General features: G+C 41.5%; 1 protein-coding gene and 1 pseudogene across 2 annotated transcripts in view; both read right to left on the reverse strand.

Moving 5' to 3' along the window:
* Positions 1–2,914, reverse strand: part of RNF11 (ring finger protein 11) — a 39,067-nt gene extending 36,153 nt beyond the window's left edge. Inside the window, exon 1 of the mRNA XM_082666753.1 lies at positions 2,297–2,914. Within this exon, the coding sequence (XP_082522879.1) occupies positions 2,297–2,419 (123 nt within the window). The 5' untranslated portion in view covers positions 2,420–2,914. The remainder of the gene's footprint in view (positions 1–2,296) is intronic.
* Positions 2,915–14,282: 11,368 nt separating this feature from the next.
* On the reverse strand, positions 14,283–16,909 carry LOC309830903 (serine/threonine-protein phosphatase 1 regulatory subunit 10-like; annotated as a pseudogene). Its single transcript has one exon. The product of its transcript is annotated as a serine/threonine-protein phosphatase 1 regulatory subunit 10-like (transcript).
* Positions 16,910–23,868: the final 6,959 nt, after the last annotated feature.

Raw genomic sequence — 23,868 nt, forward strand, 5'->3', positions numbered from 1 at the left:
GATTAGTGTTTCTCAGATCATCTGATTTACATTCCTAAAAACTTCAATTCCTTCAGGTAAGACAAATTTCTACAAAAGTTTCTCTTTTTATGCTTCTATCTTTAAAGAAATTACTTCTTTCAAATTGATGCCAAATTTGCATATCAGTATCTGGGTCGTTCATTTCAGGAAATGGCAACCACAAAAAACTCCCGCTGTCACAAACATGTTTCAAAAAACGTTCCTTCATGACACCAAAAAAACTCTCTTATCATCTTATCCTGCTAGAAAAGGCAAATACAATTCCCATAAATTCTAAAGAAGTTATTCTTAACACTGTATTTATCATAAGGATATAAGAGAAAGAGTGTAGAAAGTCAAAGATATTTGACTTGCCTAGAAGGGGGCTAGGGAACATGGAAGGAGATTTTGAAATAAAAACTCATACTTCTAAAAGAATTTGCTTATGAAACTGAAATAAGCACACTGTCCTATAGCATTTATGAAGGAAACCAAGAGTGAAATATAAACTATTTACTTGCTTCAAAGACTCAGAAAAACATCTAGACTTAGCTTGGATTTTTTAAGAGACTTCCCTTGTGACAATTCTTTGGAAGAAACGGGTGTGTAAATTTACAAAACTGAATTCAAATGTTAATTCACTCAACATTTAAGTGCTTATGTGCCAGAAATGGCACTAAGCAAGGGGGACATAGTCCCTGTTCTCAAGGGCTTACAGTCTTCACTCACTCCAGTTACTAAGCATCTACTATGAGCCAGATGCTGCGTATACAACAAACAGGAAACACAGGGTCCCTACCTGCATACAGCTTATACTGGAGAAGGAGGGAAATGCCTCAAGAATGAGACACACATCTAACTAAACAAGGATAACATTCAAGTGTTAAATGGGCTGCTTATGAAAGTGTGGACACTTCCTTCAGGGGGGACACAAAGAAGGAAGTAATGGATTCAGGGTGAGAGGGAGGGGAATGTAGGGACTTCAGATACAGTTGAGTCCTCAAAGAGGATTACGCTGTTCACCTGCTGACCTTGGGGGAAGGGCTCCAGAGGGGGCAAATGGAGCTAAGGCAGAGATGTGTGAACAGGCTGTTGTATTTGATAGGCCTGGAATATGAATGTGAAAGAGAAATCATGGAGACTTCTCTATGCCACAATTAAAAGACTGGACTTTATTGGCATATATGAAAGGCCCCTGAAGGGTTTTATCCAGAAAACCAGCATATGTGATCAGGTTTTTCTGGTGTGGTGAGACACTGATTTACATAGGAATGAGAAAAGAATAACACTAGATAATGATGTCACCACATGAAACAACAAAGGAGACTGCCCAGTTTGAAAATTAAACCCCATTCATGAAAAAAATTAAGCCACAACTATCCAAGCCCTTCTGGGGAAAAAGTTTTTAATCACCATTATTTAAAATTGAAAAAGTAGAGGAAAGGTTTATATATATTACGGATTATAACAGCTGCATATCTATTTTGAGTTTTCTAAAGCAGTCTTTAGCTCTTTATTAATTGTGTAAAGATATCTGGAGCTGCTGATTGCTGTACAAAAAGCAGTGAAGCTATTTAGAAGACAAGTCTTTGATACAAAGGGAGAACCACGAGTAACATAAGCTATTTCTCAGGTAAGGTTTGAAGGTTTCCAAAGTTCAAGATAAGCAAGTTCTCTTAAGTCAGCGTGTTTAAAAGGTGTGTCATAGGGGTGGAGCAAAAGGAGGGATTAAAAATTAATATAAACATATATAAAAACAAGTAACTCGATGTTGCTAGAACCAAAATCACTACTTGGAAATCTCCCAAGCAGAGGGAGAAATGAACGCCTACCAGATCCAATGAATACAGACAGACAGGAGGGAGGAGAGGATGATCACACTTGAAAGTATAAACGGGGGGGGGGGGGGGGGGGGGGGGTAACGACCTATCCAGAACCCAAAATCCAGCTGGCGATGCGATGAGGAAATCACCTCCAAACCTCACAGTTCAGGCATAAAGGCAGGAAAATATCACTTCCAAACTCCACCATCTAACCACCAGCCACAGGCCAAGGGGATATCACACATACTCGAATCCCAGAACTCAAGGACAAGTACCATCCCCACGCAGTGCTTGAGGGGAGGTGAAGGATTCCCCCTATCCTGAGGGTGGGAAGCAATCACCCTCACATCCAGCCCTAAGGGGGTCAGTGCTCCTCAGGCCAGGGGCAGTGACAGCCCCGAAGATCCCACAATCTCAGCCAGAGCTGCCTCTACTCCTCGCACCCCTGTTGCCCAACACACACCCTCCCCTACCTGATATGGCGGCGGCGGCTCCTGATCCGGCTCCGTCCCCTCGCCAAAGCTAGCCCGGTCGGACTGAGACTCGTGAAGCAGGGAGATGTCATCCGAAGTGGGGGACTTCAGGCAGTTCCCCATCTTCCGGGGCTGGGGTGTGTGATCTAGGGGAGGAAGAAAGCAGTAGCGGGGTCGTTCGCACGCTCCGCCGTCAGCCTCGGTCAGCGAGGTGGGGTCGGGCGGCAGGCCGGGGCTCAGGCGGCGACGGCTAACCCGCCCCCCGGCGCCGCCGAAGAGCCGCTCATGCTAGCCCCCGGGGTTGGGGGCTTAAGGCTGGGCCGCGGGTTCCCTGGGGTCGCGGCGGTAGCCTCCTACGAGGCGGCGGCGGCGGCGGCGGCGGCGGCGGCGGCGGTGGGGGGGGGGGCGGGGAGACGAAACACTTCCCCACCCCGCCCCCCCGCGGGGCGGCGGCGGCCACGGAGCTGCTGGGCCTAATCCAGGTCAGGAGGGGGGGGCGCGGCCGTCGAGGCTCCCTCAGCTGCTGCCTCAGCTGCTGCTGCCCCCGCCGACGCCGGAGCTGCAGCCGCGGGCCTCATCCTACTCCGCCTCAAAGCGGCGGCGACGGCCAGAACGAGGCCAGCTGCGGCCTGCGTCACGCCGCCGTGCGTGCTCTGGTCCCGCCCCCGGCGCTGGGAGGCGTGGGCGGCTCTCAGCTGCGCGTCCCCCCCACCCCGCCTCTCTCGCCTTCTCCAGTCCTAAGCAGCTGTTCCTGGGCCTGCGTCAGTTTCTGCTTCTCTGACAGTCTGAGACGTGACTCCGAAACCAATCCTGCGTCTCCCGTGCCTCCCCAGACGCACTGCGCCCACCTCGCTTGTCTCAGCTCTTACCTGTGCGCTGTTTTGACAGTCTTCTCACCACCTTCAGCCAAGGGATCTATTTTTAAACCCGTGTATGAATGGATCACTCCCATGATTAAAATGTTAAAAGGTTTACCATTTATCCCTTCAGAATAGAGTCCAAACTCACTAATGAACCTTCCCTACTTCCCCAGTCACTTCCTAAACCTCCTACATCACAGCCAGAAAGATTCTTCTACCAATTGTTCTATTTCTTTCCATTCCCACCACCATAGTACAAGTTACCATCACTTCTCTACTGTAATACATTGAACTCTTTCCCCTGCATTCACCATTGCTCCCATTCAATCCACTATTTGTACAGTTGAGTTACCTTTTTTAAATGTAAATATGATCATGTCATTCCCCTAGGGGGAATTTAAGCCTTTTAAAACCTTCAATGGCTTCCCAATGCTGTTATGACTAAGTATTAATTGTTAAATTGTTTACAAATCTGGCTACCTCTCCTATCTCATTAGCAGCATTGTTCCCTGCATATTCTAAACTCTAGGATGTCTAAATAAAGTAGTTTCAGTTATCTAGAGGACTATTCCCTCTGGCTGAGGCCTTTACCCATATTTTTTCTCTGACAGAAACTCACTTCTTCCCACTCCTGACCTTATACCTCCCATTAAGCTAAACTTTATCCCCACTTGTCTTCCTGGACTCAACTTTGGTGCCACTGGGAAGCCTCTCCTAACCCTCCAGTCTGGGTTAGTTGCCTCCTCTGTGCTCTCAGTCCCTGAGCTTCTCTCTGTCACAGGCTGATCAAGCTGAATCATCTGTACCTCCTCTGTGCAAGGCCTGGCACATTGCCTAAGGCAGTGTAGGCTTTATTCTTGGTTGAATGAACAAAGAGCTCAAGAAGCAATGTATGTAAAGGAAGGAAAGAAAGATGAGAATGCTCCTAATAGTCATTCATTCAACAAGAGACTAAAATTGGGTCTTGACTCCATTTCTTTCATTCATCATTTACTGATTTTTTTATTTTTTCTCTAGACCCTATGCTAGGCACTAGGGAAACCTGGCTAGTTCCTAATGGAGCCCAGAATCCAGATGGGAAGACAAGTAAACAGATGAGTTCTTCTGTCACCCACTACCAAAGGTTTTTAGAGGGCACAGAAGGGAGTGATTAGAACATTGGGTGAGGATCAGAAAGGATTCTTGGAAGCAGAACAGTGTCAAACTGGCATGGGCCTAAGTGCTCTAACTTTGGAGTCCCTATTCTATAAAATCACATATTTTATTTAAATGCACTCATATCTCATATTAAATATAACCAGTTTGCTATTTACCCTCTTTTCCAAGACTTGCCTTCCTTCCTATTAATGGCTCCCACCTAAATAGGTGTATCCCTAATGCCATGTTTTTTATCAGAATCTTTCACACATCCCCAAGAATCATTACTTAATTCTCTGGCTTGGACAAATAAAATTATTTGGGAGGAAATTTTCAGGCATTTGCCTCTTTTCTCCTATTGCCATTTTCCTTGTCCCCTCTGAACTATTGCGACAACTTCTTAATGAAGCCCTTGCCTCTGCACCGTCAATCCATTCTCCACACTACTACCATGAAAAATGTAATCAGAGAGCATTCATAGACTTGTGGTTCAGAAATTTAGCATGGCACTAAGGCCTTGAACCATTTGGTCCCATCCTAATCTCCCATATGACTCTGACTCAAACCAGGCATCCTATATTCCAGCCATATCACACTACTTACCATGCCCTCAGTTTTCACTGTGCTTTTCCACTTCTGATCTTTTGCCATGCTGTTCCCTTCTGTTGAAATCCAACTATCTTTAAGACCCTCCTTAAATACTACCTTCTTCATGTAGCTGACCTCTATTTCACTTAGTTGGAATATATATAACTATGTAAAATAAACGGGATCTATTATTGTATTATATTGTGTATATCTATATAACATATGTGAATATTTTAACATAATTCATATATATAAACAGATATGTATGTATATATATATATACATATATATATGTATAAAATCATAACTTCCATTTATCAGCCTGAGCCTTGAAAGGTTAATGTTGACATTCCTGTTTTATAGGAATATAAACATGGCTATTCAGGGGTAAAGCCAAGATTTGAATTATATACCAGTTGCATTTATTAGGTTGTGGGAGGGAACTACAACGTTTTTTCAGCCTGATATTCCTTTCTCAGTGTATAAAAACAAGAAAATGGGGGAAGACTTACCTTGAATGCCTTTAGCATCTACATGTATCTTTGTAAGGAAGTAGTTATTCAATGATCTTTCTTCCTAATCCAGATTTAGAAAAGAACCCTTGGGAAGTGTCCTGTAGACCAGAGAGTGTGATCTAATCACAAAACATAATTTTAAATAAAAAAAGTAACCAAGACTATTGAAGTGACAAAGACTCTCCTAGACCCAACTCTAGTCAAGCTCCTCTAAGCCCTCAAGGCCTTAACCTTGGGTTCTGTGCTTAGCCCACTTATTCCAGTTTTAGCAAGATTCTAGCTGAGTTAGTTTAGCCAGAATCCCCCTCCCTCAGTATCTGACCACCTTGGCCTGCCTTCAGCAGAAATCTTATCGATGGGTTTAGCCAGAATTCCCTTTTAACTCTGATGTTTCCTTTTTGTAATTTTCCATCCACTTTCTCCCACCCTAGTCCTTGCCCATAAATCCCCACTTGTCCTTTTTGTATAATACAGAGTGAAGTCCAGTTCTATACTGAGGTTTCTCTTCCCCTTTTGCAATAGGTCCTGAATAAAATTTGCTTTCACTGCTTTAACTTGTCTGGTTCTGGTTTTCTCTGACAGCAGGAGATGTAATGCAGAAGCCGATATGAAAATCTAGTACCCTCTGTTGAGCCAGATTTTTTAAAATAGTCTTTATCTTTTTAGACCAGTTTTAGGTTCACTTCAAAATTGAGCAGAAGGTACAGAGATTTACCATATACCCCTGCCCCTGTACATGCATAGCCTCTCCCATTATCAACACCCTGCACCAGAGTGGTACATTTGTTACATTGATAAGCTATCACACAAAATCCTTGCTTAAGTTAGAGTTCACTCTTGGTGTTGTACATTCTATGGGTTTAGACAAATGTATAACGATGTGTGTCTACCATTATAGTGTCATACAGAAAAGTTACACTGCCCTAAAAATCTTCTGTGCTCAGCTATTCATTCTTCCCTTGCTCCTAACCCCTGGCAACCACTTATTTCTTAACAGACTCCATAGTTTTACCTTTTCCAAAATGTCATATATTTAGAATCATACAGCATGTAGTCTTTTCACATTGGCTTCTTTCACTTAAATGAAAACTAAGGTTCCTCCGTTTCTATCCATGGCTTGATAACTAATTTCTTTTTAGCACTGAATAATATTCCACTCTCTAGATGTCCCACAGTTGATTTATTCATTTATCTACTGAAGGACGTTTTAGTTGCTTCCAAGTTTTGGCAATTATGAATAAAGCTGCTATAAATATGTACGTATAGGGTTTTTCCCAATTTTTTTATTGTAGTAAAATACACTTAACATAAAACTTACCACCTTAACCATTTTTAAGTGTACAGTTCAGTATTTAATACGTTCATAATATTTTGCAGCCATTACCACCGTTCGTCTCCAGAATGCTTTTAATCTTGTAAAACCAAAACTACCCATTAAACAATAACTATCCTTTTTCCCCTCCCCTCAGCTCCTGGTAATCATCATCCTACTTTCTGTCTCTATGATTTTTACCACTCGAAGTATCTTATATAAGTATAATCATACAACATTTGTCCTTTTGTGACTGGCTTATTTCATTTAGCATAATGTCTTCAAGGTTCATCCATGGTATAGTATATTGCAGAATTTCCTTCCTTTTTAAGACTGACTGCTGTAATATTCCATTATATGTATATACCACATTTTGCTTATCCATTCATTCATTGATGGACACTTGGGTGGCTTCCACATTTTAGCTACTGTCATGCTGCTATGAACATGGATGTACAAATATCTCTTCAAGACCCTAATTTCAATTCTTTGATTATATACCCAGAGTGGAATTGCTGTATTATATGGTAATTCTATGTTTAATTTTTTGAGGAACTGTCATACTGTTTTTTCACGGTAGCTGTACCATTTTACATTCCCTCAAACAGTATGTTTGCAGGCTTTTATGTGAGCATAAGTTTCAACTAATTTGGATAGTACCAAGGAACACAATTGCTGGATTGTATGGTAAAAGTGTGCTTAGTTTTGTAAGAAACTACTAAACTGTCTTCCAAAGTGGCTGTACCATTTTGCATCCCCACCAGCTATGAATGAGTGTTCCTGTAGCTCCATATTCTCACCAGCTTTTGATGTTGTCAGTGTTTGGGTTTTGGCTATTCTAATAGGTACATAGTAGTATCTCATTGTTATTTGATTTCCATTTCCCTTAAATTTTCCTTTCATATGCTTATTTGCCATCTATATATTTTAATTGGTGAGGTGTCTGTTGAGGTTTTGGCCTATTTTTTAAAAGAGTTGTTTATTTTCTTGTTGTTGAGTTGTAAGAGTTCTTTATATATTTTAGAGGACAGTCCATTATCAGATATGTCTTTTGCAAATATTTCTTCTCAGTCTGAAGCTTGTATTTTCATTCTTTTGAAAGCATCTTCCGCCCAGCAGAAATTTTTAATTTTAATGAAGTCCAGCTTATCAATTCTTTCTTTCATGGATTGTATCTAAAATATCATCACCAAACCCAAAATAATCTAGATTTTTCTCCTATGTTATCTTTTAGGAGTTTTATATATTTGTATTTTACATTTAGATGTGATCCATTTTGAGTTAATTTTTGTGAAGTGTGTAAGGCCTGTGTCTAGATCCATTTTTTCACATGTGGGTGTCCAGTTGTTCTAGTACTATTTGTTGAAAAGATTATCTTTTCTCCGTTGTATTGCCTTTGCTCCTTTGTTAAAGATCAGTTGAGTATATTTATGTGGGACTATCTGGGCTTTTATTATGTTCCATTAATCTGTTTGTCTATTCTTTCACCAATAACATACTGTCTTCATAATTGCAACTTTATAGTAAGTCTTGAAGTTGGGTAGCATCAATCCTCCAACTTGTTCTTCTTTTTCAATAATCTATTGGCTATTCTGGGTCTTTTTGCCTCTCCATATAAACGTTAGAATCAGTTTGTTGATAACCTCTAAATAACTTGCTGGGATTTTCATTGGGATTGCATTGAATCTATAGATCAAGTTGGGAAAAACTGACATCTTGACAATATTGAGTCTTCCTATCCATGAATATGGACTATCTCTCCATTCACTTAGTTCTTCTTAGATTTCATTAATCAAAATTTTGTAGTTTTTCTCATATAGTTCTTATACATATTTTATTAGGTATGTATCTAAGTATTTCATTTTGAGGAGTGCTAATGTTAAGTGATAGTGTGTTTTTAATTTCAAATTCCACTTGTTCATTGCTGGTTATATAGGAAAGCAGTTGACTTTTGTATGTTAACACTGTATGTTAACACCTCCAATCTTACTATAATCACTTATTAGTTCCAGGAGGGTTTTTTTGTTGATTCTTTTGAATTTTCTATAGAGATAATCATGTCTTCTATTAACAAAATCAGTTTGATTTCCTCCTTCTCAATCTGTATAATTTTGATTTCCTTTTCTTTTTTTTTAACTTTTTATTTTATATTGGAGTATAGCTGATTAACAATGTTGTGATAGTTTCAGGTGCACAGCAAAGGGACTCAGCCATACATATATGTGTGTCCATTCTCCCCTAATTATTTTTTTTTCTTGTCTTATTGTATTAACTAGGACTTCCAGGACAATGCTAAAAAGCAGTGGTGAGAGGGTACATCCTTTCCTTGTTCTTTATCTCAGTGGAAAATCTTCTCACTAATGTTGGAATCTCACCATTCAGTATAATGCTACTGCAGGTTTTTTTGTAGATATTCTTTATGCCATTGAGGAAGTTCCCCTCTAGTCCTAGTTTACTGGGAGTATTTATCATGTATGGGTGTTGGATTTTGTCAAATGCTTTTCCTACATCTATTAATATAATCATGTGATTTTTCTTCTTGAGACTGTTAAGGTTGTGATGTAATGGATTATATTAATTGATTTTCAAATGTTGAACAAGCCTCGTATACCTGGGGTAAATGTCACTTGGTATATAATTCTTTTTATACATTGTTAGAGTCTATTTACTAATATTTTGTTGAGGACGTTTTACATCTATGCTCATGAGAGACTAGTCAGTTTTCTTTTCTTGTAATGTCTTTCTCTGGATTTGGTAATTATAGTAATGCTGGCCTCATAGGATGAGTTAGAAACTATACCTGCTGCTCTATCTTCTAAAAAACACTGAGAGAATTGGCACAGTTTCTTACTTAAATGTTTATTTTATTTTATTTTTTCAAATTTATTTATTTATTTTTATTTTTGGCTGCATTGGGTCTTTGTTGCTGCTCATGGGCCCTCTCTAGTTGCGGCGCGAGCAGGGGCTACTCTTGGTTGCAGTGCGTGGGCCTCTCATTGTGGTGGCTTCTCTTGTTGCAGAGCACAGGCTCTAGGCGTGCAGGCTTCAGTAGTTGTGGCGTGCGGGCTCAGTAGTTGTGGCTCACAGGGTCTAGAGCGCAGGCTCAGTAGTTGTGGCACACGGGCTTAGTTGCTCCGCGGCATGTGGGATCTTCCCAGAGCAGGGCTCGAACCTCTGTTCCCTCCATTGGCAGGCAGATTCTTAACCACTGCACCACCAGGGAAGCCTCTTAACCATTTTTAAGTGTACAGTTCAGTGGTTTTAAATACCTTCACAATGTTGTACAGCCATCACCACCATCCATTCCCATACCTCTTTTCATCTTGTAAAACTGAAACTTAATAGGTGTAGTGATACCTATTAAAAAAAATAACTCTCCAGTTATCACTGTGCACAAGCATTCCAATTTCTCCACATCCTTGTCAACACTTGTTGTTTTCTGTTTTTTTGATAGAAGCCATCCTAACTAGTGTGAGGTCATATCACATTATAGGTTTTTTTAAATATTTATTTTTTTTTAAATATTTATTTTTATTTATTTATTTGGTTGCACCGGACCTTAGTTGCAGCTTGCTGGCAACTTGTTTTTATATTCGCTTTTTCTTTTTTTTTTGAATTTTATTTTTTTATACAGCAGGTTCTTATTAGTTATCTATTTTATACATATTAGTGTATATATGTCAATCACAACCTCCCAATTCATCCCACAACCCCTCACCACCACCCCCGGCTGGCTTCTTTAATTGCGGCACCTGGGCTCCTTAGTTGCGGCTTGCAGGCTCCTTAGCTGCAGTTCGCCAGCTCCTTAGTTGTGGCATGCGTGTGGGATCTAGTTCCCTGACCAGGGATTGAACCCAGCCCCCCTGCATTGGGAGCATAGAGTCTTAATCCCTGTGCCACCAAGGAGGTCCCCACATTATAGTTTTGATTTACCTTTTCCTAATGATCAGCAATGCTGAGCATCTTTGTGTGTGCTTCTTGGCTATTTGTATATCTTCTTTGGAGAAATGTCTATTCAAGTACTTTGCCCATTTTTGAATCAGGTTGCTTTTTTATTGTTGAGTTTAAGAAGTTCTCTATATATTCTATATATTAATGCCTTATCAGATAAATGATTTGGAGATATTTTCTCCCATTCTGTTGTTTTCCTTTTCACTCTGTTTTGTGCCTTTTGATGCACAAAATTTTAAATTTTTCATAAAGTACAATTTGTCTGATTTTTCTTTTGTTATTTATGTTCTTAATTCATAGCTAAGAAATCATTTCCAAGTTCAATGTTGTGAAGCTTTTCTCCTATGTTTTCTTCTAAGAGTTTTATTCTTTTAGGTTTCACATTTAGGTCCATGATCCATTTGGAATTTTTTTATATTATGTTAGCTAAAATCCAACTTCATTATTTTGCATATGTATATCAATTTTCCCCAGAATTATTTGTTGAGAAGACTGTTCTTTCCCCATTGAATGATCTAGGGACTCTTGTCAAAAATCATTTGACCATATATGTGATAGTTTATTTCTGGGCTCTCTATTCTAGTCCATTGGTCTATATGTCTGTATTTATTTATGTATTTATGACATTTATGTCATAAATTTATGACAGTACCACACTGTTTTGGTTACTGTAGCTTTTTAGTAAGTTTTGAAATCAAGAAGTGTGAATTCTCCAGTTTTGTTCTTCTTTTTCAAGATTGTTTTGACTATTTGTGGTCTCTTGAGATGTCATGTGAATTTTAATATGCTTTTTATCTATTTTTACAAAAAAAAAGTAGTTGGTATTTTGGTAGGGATTACATTGAATCTGTAAATTGCTTTGGGTAATATTGACATTTAAACAATATTAAATCTTCCATTCCATAAATACGAGATGTGTTTCCATTTATTTATGTCTTATTAATTTCTTTCAGCAATGTTTTATAGTTTTCATTATACTTAACCTCCTTGGTTAACTCTTAAGTAATTTACTCTTTTTGATGAGGATTTTGTTTGTAACTTCCTTTTGTAAGAAGGATTTGTTTGTAAGAGGATTTTGTTTGTAACTTCCTTTTCAAATTTTTCATTCTTAGTATGTAGAAATGCAACTGATTTTTGTGTTGACTTCGTATCCTGTTTTTTTGCTGAATTAATTAATTAGTTCTAACAGGTTTTTTTTGGGGGGGGGCGGGAATCTTTAGGATTTTCTACATATAAGATTATACCATCTGCAAATAGAGATACTTTTACTGCATTCTTTCCAATTTGGATGCTTCTATTTATTTTTCCTTGCCTAATTGCTCTGGCTACCACTTCCAGTACTATGTTGAATAGAAGTGGTGAAAGTGGGCATCCATCCTTACCTTGTTCCTGATCTTAGATGAAAAGCTTTCAGTTTTTCACCATTGAATATGATGTTAGCTGTGGGTTTTCATACACAGCTTTTGTTATATTGGGGTCATTTCCTTATATTCTTAAGTTTGAGTGTTCTTTATCTTGAAAGGGTGTTGAATTTGACAAATGCTTTTTCTGTGCCACTTGATATGATCATGTGGGTTTCTCCCCCTTCATTCTGTTAATGTGATGTATTGTATTGATTGATTTTCATATAATGAAACATCCTTGCATTCCAGGAATAAATTGCACCTGGTCATGGTGTATAATCTTTTTAATATGTTGCTGAATTTGCTTTGCCAGTGTTTTGTTGAGGATTTTTGCATCAATGTTCGTAAGGGATATTGATCTTTAGTTTTCTAATAGTATCTTTGTCTGGCTCTGGCATCAGGGTAATGCTGGCCTCACAGAATGAGTTAAGAAGTGTTCCCTCCTCTTCAACTTTTTGCAAAAGTTTGGGAAGGATTGGTGTTTTTTCTTTTTAAAATGTTTGGTAGAATTCACCAATGAAGGCATTAGGAAGGGAGTTTTCCTTTGTAGGGAGATTTTTTGATTGTGAATTCAATCTCTTTACTCGTTATACGTCTATTCAGGTTTTCTGTTTCTTTGTGATTTAGTCTTGGGTTATTTTTCTAGTAATTTGACCATTTCATCTTGGTAATCCAATTTGTTGCTATATACTTGTTGATAGTAATCTCTTATAATCCTTGTTATTTCTGTAGATTCTGTAGTTATGTTCCCACTTTCATTTCTGATTTTAGTAATTCGAGTCTTTTCTCTTCCTTTTTGGTCTCTCTAGCTAGAGGTTTGTCAATTTTGTTGATTTTTTTGAAGAAGCAACTTTTTGTTTCATTGATTTTTTTCCCATTATTTGTATATTCTGTTTCATTTATCTCTGCTTTATCTTTATTATTTCCTTTTTTTCTGCTAGCTTTGGGTTTAATTTGTTCTTCTTTTTCTAGTTCCTTAAGTTGTACAGTTAAATTGTTGATTTGAGATTTTTTTTTCATGTGTTTATAGCTATAAATTTTCCCCTTGAAACTGATTTCACTGAGCCCTATAAGTTTTGGTATGTGTGTTTTGTCAACTATTGTTGTAGAGCGTACTATTTTTTTTAATAAGCTGTTTCTCTTTCCATTGTTGATTATGAATTTACAAAATATACAAAACCAAAAGAAAAAGAAAATACTCATCCTCAAATCCATTGTGGCTCTAACCCAAGTCTGTGCACAAAATCCAACCAATGCACTGTTTTCTTAGAAAACAACTGATGCTGAGACAAGTGAAGGAGAGGGCTGTGAGAGGGCAAGTCATCTTATTGAATCCACCCAGGAAAGCACGTGGTGGGGATTCAGAGGTGGCTGACAGGGCAAGGGAGCTGGAGGCCTCACACTGACAAGGTTCCAGGTGGAGGCCAGGAGCAAGCTAATTCCCAGAGGAGTGCAAGTAGTGTGACTGTCAGGCCCAGCACACTGGGCTTCAGCTGATAGAAAGCTGGTCTCACTGAAGTGTTTTACAGTTTCTGGAATGAGCTGTAGACCACCATCAATGGCCTCACCTATGCAAGCTGAAACTTCCACTGGATGTCAGTATGAATTTGCCATCACTGAACCTAGCAGACCCATAATGCAAACTTGGGTATTCACAGAAGATTGCAAAGTCTTACTTGAGAAAGGACTCAGAATGTAAAGCTTGTGTGAGAGGAGGAGTGGACATGATGTGTACTCTAGAACTCAAATCCAACTGGATTGAGCCTTCTCAGTGCAGTAGGATACATAATACCCCTTTTGCCATCTCCTCACCCCATAAGGAAGAATGAACTTGACTGGGATGATTTCATAAGTGCAGCTGATCCTACATCAGAGTTGTGTGTGCATGAGGAGGATCCACAATAGGAGGGTAGAGGTATTCTCTAGGATAACCAGCTTTAGGTTCTCAGGCATAAAGGGTAATACCAGAAAGGGGCTTGGGATACAGGGCAAATCTCAAAAAGTGAAGGCAACTTGGTCTCCTCTTAAGCAGTCCAAGGTAAAGAATGTGTCCAGTCTCTCTCCTCCCCAGACTGGAGGAAAATATGTACATCAATGTGCACCAGTGATCAGAAAACCCACAGGAACTCAGGCAGGTGGGCCGTGAGGGGGCCAGCTCATCAGCTGGGGAAAGGGGAAAATGGGCCTCACAGAAGCCATAAAAGTGTGAAAGGAGCAAGGCTACAGTACATAGGGGTGTGTGTGGATGGGGCGGGCAGGTGATTCCCTAGGGCAGGAGGGGCCATTGACACTTGGGTGGTAGAAGGCACAGTTGTTCTCATAGCATCAGTTGCTATGAGAACATCATGATATGTCAACAAACAAGGCAGTTTGACATGTCTCCTCCATGGCTGTGGCCTCCATCAGGCCCTTGGTGACCCCCTTCTCCATGGCCAGAGCCATCATAGCCACGGTACTTACGAGGGGGTGGCCTTCGATGGTCATGGCCTCAGTGACCAGGGACATAATGAGGCCGGTGGCCATGGGGCCCCCCATAACCAGGGCCTTCATGGGGCTGATGTCCATCACAAGCACCCATTCCTCCACCAGGGCCTTCATGGAGACCATGCCCACCGCCTCCAACCATGCCCCCACCAGGGCCCCCTTGTCCATTTGGGGGTCCTCCTTCAGAGCAACCTCCTCTGGTCCCTCAGAATGGAAGAGGAGGAAGAGGTTCATTTCCTCCTTGGCCACCACGGCCTCTATGGGATGGTCCAGGACCTGGTCCTGATACCCCCAGCGTCAGGCCACCCTGAATGGGGAAAACTGGGTCATTCTAGAAGGGATTGCACTGCCCCCAGGGAGGGGGTGGGGGACCCAGGAGACGTGGACCACTGGCCCACCAGGGCACCCAGGGCCTACATGGGGACCTGGCATTGGTCCCCTAGGTCCAGGGGGGAAGTGCTCTATGCCCTTGGGGGCTCCCGGGGCCTCCCTGTAGAAAACCATTGGCTATCAGATCAGGGCCTAAGAGTCTGTGTGGCACTGGCATCTGCTTGACCTTGTCTGGATAGTCTGTTTGTTTCAGCAGCTCCTCTGCGGGATGACTGTTAGGGCTACCCACAATGGAGGGAGGATCTCTTGCACATCGATGCCTCCTCTTCCAGAACGCAGGGGGCTCTTCCTGGCACCCACGTTTTCCATAAGATCGTCCAAAACAGAAGGCAACTTGGAAACACTTACCCCATCGGGTGAACCACAGCCCAACCAACCTAATAGGCTCCAGGGTCTCAACATATGGGGCTTTATCCATGGAACATTCCTCATCTAGGGGGATGAATAGGGCTCAGGATCAGGATTGTGAGGACTTTCCTTGCTCAGGAAGAGCTCCTGAAGGATCCCCTTCTCCTGCTCAGCCTGGATGTACTGATCCTGGCTACTGCTTCCAGGGGTGATGAGAGGCGAGAGCAGCACCAGGAGCTGGGGGCACACCCAGGGCACATTCTCCTCCATGCTGTCGTGGCTCAGACGCCAGGCTACCTCAAATGCGTGTCGGCCTGACAGTATCTCTCACTTAGCTGACTCACCAAAATCCTTGATTTTATTCACATTTACTCGTTCAGTTTCATTCAGTTCAAAATAGAAATACTCTCTGTTTGCCCTCCTCAGGTCACGTCACAGTTTTCCTCTTCCTGCCCTTCCGGGTCAGCTGGCTAGGATCTCCACTGGCTTTGCATCCCAAGCTCCTGGTTCCAAAGAGGCGGTATCCATGAGTTCTGGGACTTCAACAGTGGGGACTGGGGTCCCTGGACGTTCTGTGTCCATAGCCGCAGAAGGAGGTGCTGGCTCTGGGGAAGAAGGTTTGCTGTGCTTGGTTCTGTGCTCGTTTTCCATTCAAATGGGCTTGACTTGGCAGCTGTGGGTGACAGCACCTTCTTCTTCTTAATTTTGTTGCCTGGAACAGGTGCTGAATTTAGTGCATCCAAAAAGCCCAGGCCCTCCATAGGCTATGGTGGGATGATCTTCACTTTGATCTCTTTGGTGGCATTGGGTGTCGTGTTGAGTGGCTTGTATTTCTTCTCTGTGGGGGGTGCAGCATCTCCTGGGGCAGCTGTGGAACTCTGACACTTGAGGGAGATGAGTTTAAGGTTGTACTTATCAGAAACCAGCACTGCACTGGCATTCTTCTTTACAGGCACCGAAGACGGGGTCTCCAGTTCTAGCCTAGTGGAAAGGAATGTGACGAGACTGGGCACCACGGTTCAGAGAGACCTGGGCTTCTCCCTCTTCTCCTCTGGGGCCTCCTCAGTCTGAGTCTCAGCCTCCACCTCAGTCAAAGGTCACTCAGGAGGGGTGGTTCAACTCTTTCCCTCTTCTTTCCATTTCTTCTTATCTTTCTCAGCAGGCTGGGTACTGCTCTGGGAGTGGATGACAGTCATTCAGTCGCTGATAAGGACTGAGGCCAATTTCCAGAGCTCTTCATCCTTACTTGACTTGCTCAGTTGCTTCACCAGTTTGGCTGTGCTGTGCTGCTTGAGATGGTCAACAGTGAGTGGTAGATGCTGCAGCGTCAGCAGAATTTGCTGCTAGAGGAGAATGTTGCTTGTTGTCTTTGAATACGTCAGCCAATTGTTAAGAAACTTGTAACTACCAACATCAGTAAACTTGACCAATATTTCTAGTTGAACAGGTCTGCAGGAGAGTGTTCAAGTAAATACATCGACTTACTGTCTTTCGTGCTTCCTTTATCATACTGAAGATCTTCGAAATCCCATCCACACTTGTGACTTCCCCATCTCAGTTAAGGAAGCTATCCAGCTTCCTTAAGCTTAAGGAGGCCCTTCGGGGTCTATGGGACCTGAACCCATGATCAAGGTTTTATCGGACTTGGGGTGGAGGGGGTTAAAATTTGGGGGGAAAAAATAAAACAACCAACCAGAACCCAAAACTCAATTATTTGGGGGGCCTCATTGGATCGAAAATTCTCTTTAAAAAAAACTAAGGCCAGCTCAGTATTCATCCCCCCACCGCCACCAACTCCATTTAGGGAGGGGGGTTGTAGAAAAAAAGTTCTGAGTGGATTCAAAAAAGTAAATGCTGGATAAGTGAATTTGGGTGTGTTTGTGAAGGGAGGGTTGTTAATTATTTTTGAAGCTACGTGGTGATGGTCCTTCAGCCACAGATTTCAAGTCCCAGGCAGAGTGGGCTGGTGGGGTGGGCAAGGTAGGTGGCAAGAGGCAGAAGACACAAGTGCTTGGGCTTGTGGCTGCTGTTTTCCCTCCTCTGACACCCTCAGGTTCCTTTCAAGGTCTTTGATGTTGCTGCGGTTTGTTTCTTTTTTCCTCATGACCGTCCTGTCTTTCTCTGAGAAAATTCAAACCTCTAAAAGAACCCCAGAATCGAGCCTTCTATTTCTCCCTTCAATTCCATCAGAAGGAAAAGAGAAAAATGAGGGGGGGGGGGAAATAGGGGTGCCAGCCCTTTAAATCCCCGGGAATTTAGCTATATGGGTAGGAGCTTGCAACAGGGTGGGATGTGCAGCAACAACTGCCTGCCTCTTTGTCTGCACCTCGTTGATCAGAAGCAAGTCTTCCCCTGGAAGTTGTAAGCAAGCCTTCAATAGACTCTGGAATTCCAAACAGTTACATGAGGCAGATTCTGCTACTGAAGTTGTTGTCTAGGTGGGGAGATAGCATCCTGGTGCTTTCTACTTTGCCGTCTTCCCAGAATCCTCTCTTGCTAACATTTTGTCCTCTGAAGCATGAATTGTGGTGATTACAATCTTTACAGTAAAACCAGGAGCTAAAACTGCCAGTAGTCCTCTTCTGGAGTTTCATTCTAAAGGAAAATTTTAAATAAAAAATAAATACATAGGGCTTCCCTGGTGGTGCAGTGGGTAAGAATCCACCTCCCAATGCAGAGGACACGGGTTCGAGCCCTGGCCCGGGAAGATCCCACATGCCGCGGAGCAACTAAGCCCATGTGCCACAACTACTGAGCCTGCACTCCTAGAGCCCGTGAGCCACAACTACTGAGCCCTCATGCCACAACTACTGAAGCCCGTGCACCTAGAGCCGGTGCTCTACAAGAGAAGCCACTGCAATGAGAAGCCCGTGCACTGCAACAAAGAGTAATCCCCGCTCACCACAGCTTAGAGAAAGCCTGAGCAGCAATGAAGACCCAACGCAGCCAAGAATATAAATAAATAAATAAATATATATATTCTATATATATATATTTCACTGGTAGATAATCTCAAAAACAATGATCTAAATGTTTGATCATAGGGAAATATTAAGTAATTGTGTATTTACTCCAAGAGGTATTTTCTAAAATGGTCACTCTCTACATTACTTCTGTTCCATTGCCTTGCTTTAATTTACTTTATAGCACTTGACATTTGCATTGTTTGTTGTATGTGTCTCTCACTGGCATTAAGTCCTCAGGGTAAGAGCTTTCGCATATTCATTACTGAATCCTTGTCATCTAAAATAGAACCTGGCAAATTATAAGAACTAAGTAAATATTTGTTGGGTATATGCATGAAGGAAACATGAAATTTGGGGGGGACATACTATTTAGTAAAAAGTGCAGAAAATAAAATGAAATGTATTCTTCCATTAAAACAATAAAAAATGACACACATTGACAGAGTTTGGAATTTAGGAACTTGGAGACAATGGTCACCAAGGTTAAGTGGAGAAATGAAAATAGTTTATACGATAGGAGACAGGATTGTCGGCAATGTTTTCTCCCCCTCTTTCTCTTTATTCCTGGTATTAGTGTTTCAAAATAGTCTGTACACTGAAGACAAACAGCTTTTTTAAAAAGTCATTTTCCTGAGGCAGATGAAAGTATGGATAGAATATTATGCTTACCAAACTTATTCCTGACAAATTGGGCTCTATATTCCAGGTAGGAAGGAACGGTCCCTGGAGCTTTCAGAGAGAGGATAATAAAGAAGGAGAATGATTTGCTTACTGTTTGAACAGTAAGTCACAGAATATAATTAAAGGATGTGGGGAGCAGGGGACAGAAACTAGCTTCTCTGGTCTGTTTCCACAGGCTCTATTCTACATTTAACAATAGAACACCAATAACTAGCCAAAGCCAGAACACAGAGTCACACATTCTGTACATGTCACAAAGGTACCAGAGGCAGGAAACAAGTGGCAGCTGATATTCAGATCCTACTCTACTCTCCAAGCCACTGAAACCTGGTGTGAGCCTGTATCTGCCCAGAGGATGTACATTTTTCTAATTTTCACACAGGCATTGCAGGGGACAGGTATTGAAATGGGTCTTTGACTTAGCATGTTGGAGTCTGTTGCCGAGTAAAATACCTCTTTGTTGAACCACATCAATCTCCACTCCACTAAGGACTAATGTCAGGCTTAATGTGTAGCCTTCAAATAACCATATGAAAAGGCAGAATGAATATTTATGACACACAGTCTGTTACCCAGACTTGCACACTTGTTGGAAAACCGAAGTTTATATGCTGGATGTAAATATAGAACATTAAATGACCTTATCTTCCTCTGAGCCTATTGCCATGATTTAATGAAGAAACAGGGTGGGAGGGTTGCAAATAGAAACAAAGAAGGAAAAGCTTTGGAGTCACAACGCTTAGAATCAATAGGAAAAGCATTAGGTTGAAATGAAGTCTCCAATCACCTTCTCCCTATACCTCTCTGACTACCTCAGGAAAAAAACATTAAAATAATTTCAGGCTTGTACCCCTCACATTCTCCACATCAGTCATGTGAACTCCTCAATGTTTCCCAAACATACCATGCTCTCTCACCCCGCCTCTTCTTGGCCCATGCCTAGAAAGTCTTTCACTGTCTTCTCTTCTCAGCAAATTCTCTTCAACTTTTAAATCTCAGCTCTAAGGTCATTTCTCTAGCAAGCCTTCCCGATATTCCCTCTTTCCCATTGTAGATATTCCCTCCATCTTCGGTGTTCCCACAGCATTTGGCGTAACTTTCTATTAGTATCTAGCATTATCTGTGAACACATCTACTAACCTCATTAGACTGTGGGCTATCCTAGAATAGAAGATAATGTTTATATCCTGCTCAGCATCTAACATGGTACCTAACAGACAGCGGCATTTCAGAAATGTTTCTTGCATCATGAATGAATGAAAGAATGAATGAGTGCTATGACCCATGCATGCATCTGAAGGCAGAAGATCTGGGTTCAACTCTTTGTTTTACTGCTAACTTTCTTTATGTGGCAGATTAAATATGGCCACAAATTCTTTGATGCTCCTTCTATTAAGAGATGATGTCCATATACTTTCCCCTTGAATCTGAGCAGAGTCTGTAACTGCTTTAGCTAATAAATAAAATATGACAGAAATGACATTGCCAGTTTCCAAGCCCAGGACTTAAAAAACTGGAAGCTTCCATTTCCTATCTCTTGGAACACTGCCTCTTGGATCCCTTGGGTGTCACGTAAGATGTTTGACATCCCTTCTGGACACACTTCATGAACAGGCTTTGAGACTACATGCATAAGAGAAGGGCCTGACTGAGCCCAGCCTTCAAGAGAGGGACAAAGAGAAGGCCTTCAAGAGAAGGCTGAATCTAGCCTTGCAGTTGTCTTTGCCAATGTCTCAGTCATGTGAGTGAAGCTATCTTGGATCCTTCAGACCAGCCCAACTGCCAGCTGAATATCAACTGACCCCAGTTCACTTCATGTGGAGCTGAAGAGCTGGTCATTCGAGGTTTACCTCAAATATTGACACACAAAATCGAGACATATAATGATTTTTTTTTTTAAAGCTACTAAGTTTGGGGGTGGTTTGTTAGGCAACAACTGATAACCACAACAGAAGTTGATAACTGGGAATTGGGCACTTCTATAACCCAAACCCCCAAACATGTGACATTGGCTTTGAGACCGGGCAATGTGTGGGGACTTAAAGGGCCTTGAGGCGTCTGTCAGTGAAAGCTAGAAAGACTTGGAGGAGGTGTTGGTGATCACTTTCAAAACAGTAAAGGAATTGTTACTGGAAGCTAGACAAAGGTTTGGCAGCAAGGTTACTTGTGGTAACACGGAAAATAGAAAGGTACCTAATGAATTTGAGGATCTGTTTGGCGAGTTTCCAGGCAGAAAGTCCGAAGTGTCAGCTGGCTTTTTCTAGCTATTTATAATGAAATATGAGAAGAGAGAGGTAAACTAAAAGAGGACCTAGGATAGTATTTCCAGACAGCACAAGAATCTCAATGGAAAAAAATGGCCTTATAATAAAGATCAGCTCTAAGGTGTTGCTAGCAAAATGAGATCACAGGGTAAAGACAAGTCGAGGATGCAACTGTAAAATCCTTTGTTAAGACCTCAGAAAGATTTTTTTAATTGAGGTAACATTGGTTGATAACAGTCATGTGTATAACATTATATTTAGACTTGTATATACACTACAGCATACTTACCACCAAAAGTTTAGTTTCAATTCACCACATACAGTTGATCCCCTTTACTCATTTTACCCTCCCCCCATACCTCTTCCCCTCTGGAAACCACTACTTTGTTCTCTGTATCTATGTGCTTGTTTTTATTTTACTTTTTAAAAATATTCCACATATGAATGAAATCATAAGTTGTTTGTCTTTCTCTCTGACTTATTTCACTTAGCCTAATACCCTCAACGTCCATGCATGTTGTGGCAAATGGCAAGATTTCATCTTTTTTATGACTAAGTAGTATTCCACTGGTGTGTGTGTGTGTGTGTGTGTGTGTGTGTGTGTGTGTGTGTGTGTGTGTGTGTGTGTGTATGTATACCACATCTTCTTTATCCATTCTTCTGTTGATGGGCACTTAGGTTGTTTCCATATCTTAGCTATCATACATAATGCTGTAATGAACATAGGGGTACGTGTATCTTTTCTAATTAGTGTTTTCATATTCTTTGGATAAATACCCAGTAGTAGAATAGCTGGATCATATCATAGTTATATCCTTAATTTTTTGAGGAACTCAATACTGTTTTCCATATGGCTGTACCAGTTTACATTCCACCAGCAGTGTAGGTCAGAAAGATTTAAGGCAGTGTCTCATAGATGCTTTCAAAATTATTCCTAGTGGAAAAAAATTCTTTCTGCGGAACTTAATGCTGTGCCTCATGGACCCTCTATGTTAAACAACAGGATTTCTAAGAGTGTTAAGGGTGTTTTTCCACAACAGGTTCACAGGGGGCCCAAGGTCAAGAAAGGCTACCTGAAAGATTTGTGGGTGTGTTTTTTTGGATAATGGCGTAGAGCATAATTTGATACACAGGAACCCCCCCCCCTCCAATTTTAAAAGAATTACGTTAGCTTGGCCTGAAGCTCACAGAGACAGTACGAAATGAAAAGACGTCTTTGGACTCCCAGTCTACTATGGGCAGAGAGCAGGCTGAGAAAACTACTGAACTATAAAAATGGGCTATTTCTTATGGGAAAAGAATGGTGACTCAGAGGGCAGAACCAAAAGTCACAGAGACTCATTCTCAGGGAGCAGAACTAGGCCTTAATTAAAGCACTGGCATCATGTGTTTGGCTAGATTTCAGAATTTCTAAGCACCAGTGACTCCTCTGTGCTTCCATTCCTTCTACCCACCACCACCACCCCACCCTCTTTTGAACAAGAGTGTCTACAGCAGTTACCTTATGCCTGTCTCACCATTGTAGTTGGGTATATATGGGGAAGATAACTTTTCTCTTTTGTTCAGAGATTTTCAATGGAAAGGAACAGTGCTCAAGAAACTATACCCTAGGAACTACATCTGAGGAAACTCATCCACATCTGGAACTTATTCAGATGATGAGATCATGGACCTTGATCCTGAGCGTAACACCGTAATAGGTTGAGTTTGGAGGGGTAGGTCCTTTGAGGAAGTGAATGTATTTTACTGTGGGAAGAATGTAAACAATTTGTGGCCAGAGGGCAGATGGTGACAGATTAAAGATGGCTGTAAATTGTTGGATCCTTCTCCCATTGACAATGTCTCCTCCTCTGGAGTCTGGATGGGCTCTATGATTGTTTTGACCAATAGAATACTGCAGAGGTGACACTGTACTAGTTTCCAAGCCCAGGTCTTAAGAGACTGGTAACTTCCACTTCCTGTCTCCTGGGAACATTTTCTCTTTGAGCCCTGAGATACCATATACTCTGCTGGAGATATCACACTGAGACACTCTGGAAGGAGAGAGGGGGCCAAATGAAGCCAAGGCTCAAGATGTTGGGTGAAGCCAAACGAATACCATGGAGAGATTTCATTTGACTCCATGTGGAGCAGAAGAAGCAACTAGCCTAGCCTTGACTAGATTCCTGACTCATAAAATTGTGAGAAATAATATAATGGTTGTTGATCTAAGCTGCTGAACTTTGGGGTACTTTGTTACACAACAGTAGATAACTGAGATCTCCATGACCTTGGGTCAGTCTCTTCTCTCTAGAACTACTTCTTCAACTTGGGCAGTGTTGGGCTAGGTTAGGTGAACCATAAGGCTCTTAATAGCTCTGATTTTCAGTTCCCATGCAGTTGAAGGCAGGTGAGCTACACCAGATGACATTTGGACAGCTGTTGAATGACCAGCGGGACATAGAACATATATTATTAGGTATTCAATAAACATTTTAATGAGTTTTGAAGGATGAAGAAGAACTGGGTAAGTAGAAGTGAAAGGAGGGACGTTTCAGGCAGAATGAACAGCATGTACAAAAATGCAAAAACCTGGACAGCTTAGGAAACTGAAAGCATTTCAGAATTGTTGAAGTAGCAAGTACAAGGGAGAATGGGGTAGATGAAGCTGGAAAGATAGAAAAGGGCCAGATG

Source organism: Grampus griseus, assembly GCF_964374135.1.
Source record: "Grampus griseus genome assembly, chromosome: 1".
NCBI classification, from domain to species: domain Eukaryota; kingdom Metazoa; phylum Chordata; class Mammalia; order Artiodactyla; family Delphinidae; genus Grampus; species Grampus griseus.